The sequence below is a fragment of the Brassica napus genome, chromosome C9 (genome assembly GCF_020379485.1).
Source record: "Brassica napus cultivar Da-Ae chromosome C9, Da-Ae, whole genome shotgun sequence".
In the NCBI taxonomy this organism is placed as follows: domain Eukaryota; kingdom Viridiplantae; phylum Streptophyta; class Magnoliopsida; order Brassicales; family Brassicaceae; genus Brassica; species Brassica napus.
The window spans coordinates 11,280,441-11,285,631 of record NC_063452.1 but is presented as its reverse complement, the minus strand read 5'-3'; the positions used below and the strand labels follow the sequence as shown (position 1 = coordinate 11,285,631).

General features: G+C 38.0%; 1 protein-coding gene and 1 long non-coding RNA gene across 2 annotated transcripts; one reads left to right on the top strand and one right to left on the bottom strand.

Annotated features, from left to right (window-relative positions):
* The first annotated feature begins 227 nt into the window (after positions 1 to 227).
* LOC106449346 lies at positions 228 to 1,224 on the top strand. The gene is made up of 3 exons (XR_007329311.1): positions 228 to 559; positions 666 to 772; positions 863 to 1,224. It is a non-coding gene; the product is annotated as an uncharacterized LOC106449346 (long non-coding RNA).
* Positions 1,225 to 2,127: 903 nt separating this feature from the next.
* On the bottom strand, positions 2,128 to 3,617 carry LOC106390256 (beta-carotene isomerase D27, chloroplastic). Its single transcript, XM_013830678.3, has 4 exons — positions 2,806 to 3,617; positions 2,617 to 2,723; positions 2,444 to 2,539; positions 2,128 to 2,357 (listed from the first exon to the last, which is right to left on the bottom strand). Exons 1-4 carry the CDS (start codon positions 3,309 to 3,311, stop codon positions 2,308 to 2,310), a joined length of 759 nt encoding a protein of 252 aa, XP_013686132.1. The 5' UTR covers positions 3,312 to 3,617; the 3' UTR covers positions 2,128 to 2,307.
* Positions 3,618 to 5,191: the final 1,574 nt, after the last annotated feature.

The following is a 5,191-nucleotide window of genomic DNA, read 5'->3' as shown; positions in this document are numbered from 1 at the left end:
ACATTAAATATTAATTTTAAATAAAATTAATCTTCTATCTTTTCGTAATGAACTTTATTAGTTTATTTTTCAATAATTTTATCCTAAATTTTAACTTAACTACAATTATATTTACACATTACAATAGTTGCCAAGAACAAAAGAAGAGAAACTACAATAACAAAGAAGGAAAAAAAACAAAAATAGAAATAGAAAAAGCCTCGACCAATGAGGGTGAATGGTGAGGATTACTAAAGTATTAATCTCCACCGTTGAATATTGATCTCAATCCAATGGATATAATTAATCGATTTTTTTCTTTTCTTATTAACTTCCTGCTATCTCTCTCTCTTCCTCTTCCTCCCCGTCTTGTATGTTTGCAGAATTTGTTTTCTCTTTTTCTAATCTTAGTCTCTTCATTCCCTTTATTGTCCGATAATATTTTCTGATTTGTGTTGACAGAGCAAGCTAGCAGCGGTGGTGGTGTCTGGAAGCTAGTGGCGGCATGAGATGGTGGATGTGGAGCGTACCATGGAAGACAATGGCGGAGGATGGCTCGGCGAGCCAAAGATTTTCTCAGGTATTCCTCATCCATTCACTTCATCCATTCACTTTGTACTTCTCTTTAAGCTAACCATTGGAGATTAGGATTGTAAGTCTGTTTGTATTCCTTGATACCTGTACAGGGTATGAGATCAAGGAGTGAGTCTAATCTGCGCACTGTGTGCTCAACAAAGAAGTTGTTGAAGGTCGATGGTGAAGGTCCTTTGTTTCCAAGACTGAGATGTAGAAGGTTCTTCACTTTCTCTTGCCCTTAAACTGTTCGATAATTGCAATGGAACATTACTTTAAAGTGTGGAATATTTTCTTCTTGTGGCTGCAGATTGAGATGAGTCAATTGGATTGAGATATCATCACCAGCACTGGTCATCATCAGATTGAGATGCGTCATTTGGAGACAGAATAGAGTAAGACCTCGAGAAGAAAGAGGCAAAGGAGGAGGGAGGCGACAACAACATACAGATTAGGGTTTAGAGTTAATTAGGGTGTTCTGGTTTACTTAGTTTTTTAATTCTGGTTTAGAGTTAATTAGGGAGGCGACAACAACATACAGATTAGGGTTTACAGTTAATTAGGTTTAATTACTAAACCAATTTGTAACTGTAAACCAATGTAATTGTAAACCAATGTAATTGTAAACCAAAATTCAATTTATAAAAATACCAATTTATTATTTTTAGTCAACTTAACCGATTTAATTATAAATTAATTCTAATTTATGTTTTAAAAAGAAATTAAATATACATTCCGGATAATTTATATATATATATATATATATATATATATATAATATATATATATATATAAATTCAATGGCACTGAAAATGTATTATCAAGATTCATAGATAAATGCTATTATAATTTTCATTCTATAATAGCAAACTATAAATATTATGGTAAATGCTATTATAATTTTCATTCTATAATAGCAAACTATAAATATTATGGTAAAAGGTAATAACATCATAGGAGTATTGCTATGATACGTGTATATTTCATAGCATTCCAAAAAAATGCTATCGTAGAAGGGGTACCTATGATGGCTGCCGTATACATAGCATTTATGAATTCGCTATCAAACATCTAATATAGCATATTTTCAGCGCTAACAATGTACATATTTCTTGTAGTGGCATCTGTCTCTCTTTCTCTATCTTTGATTTCTCAGACGCTCTCTCTTTCAAGAGCCGCTTGTATTCCATCTCTTCTCTGCCTATTCTCTCTTCTTCCGCATCTTGTGCCAGCCTCTTGTTGTAAAGCTGAAAGAATCATCACATGTTTATCAGCTCTAACCATTCTTTTTTTTTGTGTGTGTCTTTCTATATGTCTCTTCACCTCAAAGTTAGCTGCTGTCTTTAGAGAGTAAGAGAAGGTGGCAGAAACAGAGGCTGTCTTACTCTTTAATGTTTCTGGTAGTTTCATCACGATCGTTTGTTGGGCCAACAACTTCCCTGTGCTTTTAGTAAACGACACCTTGTTTTTACTCTTTGACATCCATTCAAACATTAATGCCTCATCTGTTAATTTATATCTCTATCAACTATCAAAAGGACTATATTCAACGCTCTTTTATGTGATGGAGATGAGTAAGCTCAAGTGTGTGTATTTTTATTGGATAATTTCACAACTCAACCAGCATAGAAGTAGAGAATAATACTAACTAGTATCAAACTCTCCACATTGTTGACTTTTATGTGTATGTGTTTGTGAAACATATGTAATGTATATATCTACTGGAAATAGCACATCTGGCTGATCCAATGGTGTTCATGCCTGTAGTTTAGGGCAGACTGGGGAGCTCGGATTGGCTATAGAACCTGCAGATAAGCAACATCATCATGTGTTAATTAGATTGATTACACACTAGATACATCAATGCAATCTGACAACTTGTAAGACGTACATATGTCCGCTAAACAAGGTTGTTTGGTGGCTGGATCATCCTCAAAGGACGGAGGCACTTGTCCGTATATCATCTCGCAACTCATATCATCAAAATCTACGAGCAGAAAATGGAGACAATGGGCAATTATGTAGAGGAAGAAGAGATTATATGGTGAGAAAGAGATTACTTACTTGGGTTCATGGTGAGTGGGAGGCCAAACTCATTGGTGAAGAAATCTTGTGTTGGGATCTTGCACATATTCACACACATTCCTACACACCCACTGTTCTCCAGATACCTTCAATATCAACAGTATGAGCTAAAGCCTACAACAATTTTGAACATGACAAGAACAACTAGTAGTAGTAGTAATAGCATACCTGCATTTCTTTATACGAACGCCACTTCTCTGTTTCACACCATCCACTTCCACTTCTATGACCTGAGAAGGACCAACCAACCAGTGAAAGAAAGGCACCGTGAGAGCTGCATTGAACTCTGCCGCCCATTTCGTCGGTGGGAACAGCTTTCTAAACTGTTCAGGAGCGCCAGGAGGAAGCATGGAGAGAAGAACCTCCCTCACAACCTCTTGTTGCTGAGACCTGGACCGTCCCTGCATCACTCTCTTTGAAACCTCAACGAAGCTCTCGTAGTCATAGTCCCAAACTCCTTTCTCCTTTATTTCATTCTTCTTCTTTGAGCCACCAAACTTGTCCATCTTCCTCGCGAACAGCCCCATGAACACTCTCTCAGCCAAACCATCGTTGTATCTTGTCTTCTGCCCCACAGGAGCTGGCTCTCCGCTCGGCTCCGCGATCCCACATCGGATGCTGCCACGTCGTCCAGATTTGAGATGGATTGCTTGGAGACTAGTAATAGCCGCCATGGGATAAGATCTCGCCCTCTCTTTGTGTCTGGCTCTTCCCTGCCAACGTACTTTGTGTTTTGCTACATTAGTGGCCACACACAACACACACGCAAAAGGGTGAGACAAAGGGAAGATTCAACTCACAACTTACAAGTGTCCACTTGGTTTGCCTCTTAAAACAGATTTTTCACTTCAGATTCTTTGTGCTATATTTTGTGTGGACTAGGAAATACTTCGTTATATCCAATTATTATTATTCAAGAGAGATTGACTTACCTTTCGTGACAAAAAATAAATAAAAGAGAGAGTGACTTACCATTGGCAACCTCTCCAAACTCGGAGAAGAGTCTGAAGCCATCTTTAAGCTACATTTAGTTAGACCATATTTATCGCAGATCTTTAACAAGGTTCTTAAATCAGTAATTAAATCTAAACAAAATAAAATAAAATGCATATTATCGATCCTTAAGTAAAGAATTTGGCAACCGGCTTTTAGATGAGTTTTATACCACGTGTCAGCATACAAATATCTCTGTTTTATTTTATTTTATTTTATTTTCTCCCTTTCTTTTCTTTTATGTGGTCGGTTCGTTGTCTCTTTTTCTCCGCAAGAAGGACGATCGACGACTCTCGGCGTCTCCTCCTTCTTCGCTCGTCTTCGCCGTCAGAGGGACGATGGAAACTCACCACGGAGGACGACGCTCCCGGTCCTCACGGCGTCTCCTCGGTCTTCGCCGTCAGAGGAACGATGGAAACTCACCACAGAGGGCGACTCTCCCGGTCCTCACGGCGTCTCCTCGGTCTTCGCTCGTATTCGCCGTTAGAGGAACGATGGAAACCCATCACGGACGATCACTCTGTCTGTCCTCAGGACGTCTTCTTCGTCGGTCTTTCAGATGTCGCTCACGATCTCTTCAACTTCGAGATCAACTACCCAAGTATTTAACTTTCTCACCTCATTCTTCTTTGTATTTTGATTGATCTAGTGTCTAAAGTTCAAAGCTGAATCCTTTTTTTATTTTGTTATCAGGAAATCGAAGAGGCCAGTAATGATGATAACTCCGTTGTATCTCTACAACCCGCGACCATGGAGAAGCTCAAGCTCTTCCGTGGTGATACCATTCTCATAAAGGTTGGGTCTTTTTCCTTCTTTTCACTCTATTGAAAGGGATTTTAATTAGGGTTTTGTAGGTAATTGAAATCAGTGATTTATATGATCTTATGAATATGAAGAGAGTTGTTTTTTTATTATAGGGCTGTTTGTGAATGCTAATTTGGTTTGCATTGATGGACATTGTGTGTATTGCTAACATGGTAAGGACAAGGATGGACATTGTGTGCATTGCTCGCGCCGATGAATGATGTGAGGAGCAAAAGATCAGAATGAACAAAGTAGTGAGAACTTGGAGCCAAAGACAGATTCCAGAACTTGAGACTCTTGGTTAGGTAATTTCACTTTCCTTGATATCATTTTCTTGCTTTTTTCTTAATTGCATTGTAGTTAGGTTAATAAATTCTTGTTAGAGTTATATTATGGTTAGTGAATAGACTTGTACGAGTTAGGTTGTGGTTGTGAGGAATGCTTCTGATCAATGCTTATATTAGAGAATGTGCTTGTGATGAATGTGTGTTGGGACTGTGTGCTAGGCAATAAATTTTGTTAGATACAACTCAATTCAAAAAGTAAAGGCAATTAAAAGCCAACTAACACGAGTTTCTTCTCTTTTCATATAATAAACACGGTGCTTTCTCTCTTCTCACACGATCTCACTTTTTCCTCTCTTCTCACACGATCTCAAACACATTTCTTCTTCTTCCTCTCTTCTCTCACATATTAGGATATGGATTCTACGAATCCACATAATCAGACATTTTGTTGACCTTTTGAACAGTCAACA

What these genes read in the sequence shown, in the direction of transcription:
- LOC106390256 (XM_013830678.3), bottom strand. Translation starts at nt 3,311, where the DNA reads ATGGCGGCTATTACTAGTCTCCAAGCAATCCATCTCAAATCTGGACGA. An exon ending in CCCACTCACCATGAACCCAA is followed by an intron (nt 2,540 to 2,616) that starts GTAAGTAATCTC and finishes TTCTGCTCGTAG; the next exon opens with ATTTTGATGATATGAGTTGC. An exon ending in ACCTTGTTTAGCGGACATAT is followed by an intron (nt 2,358 to 2,443) that starts GTACGTCTTACA and finishes GCTTATCTGCAG; the next exon opens with GTTCTATAGCCAATCCGAGC.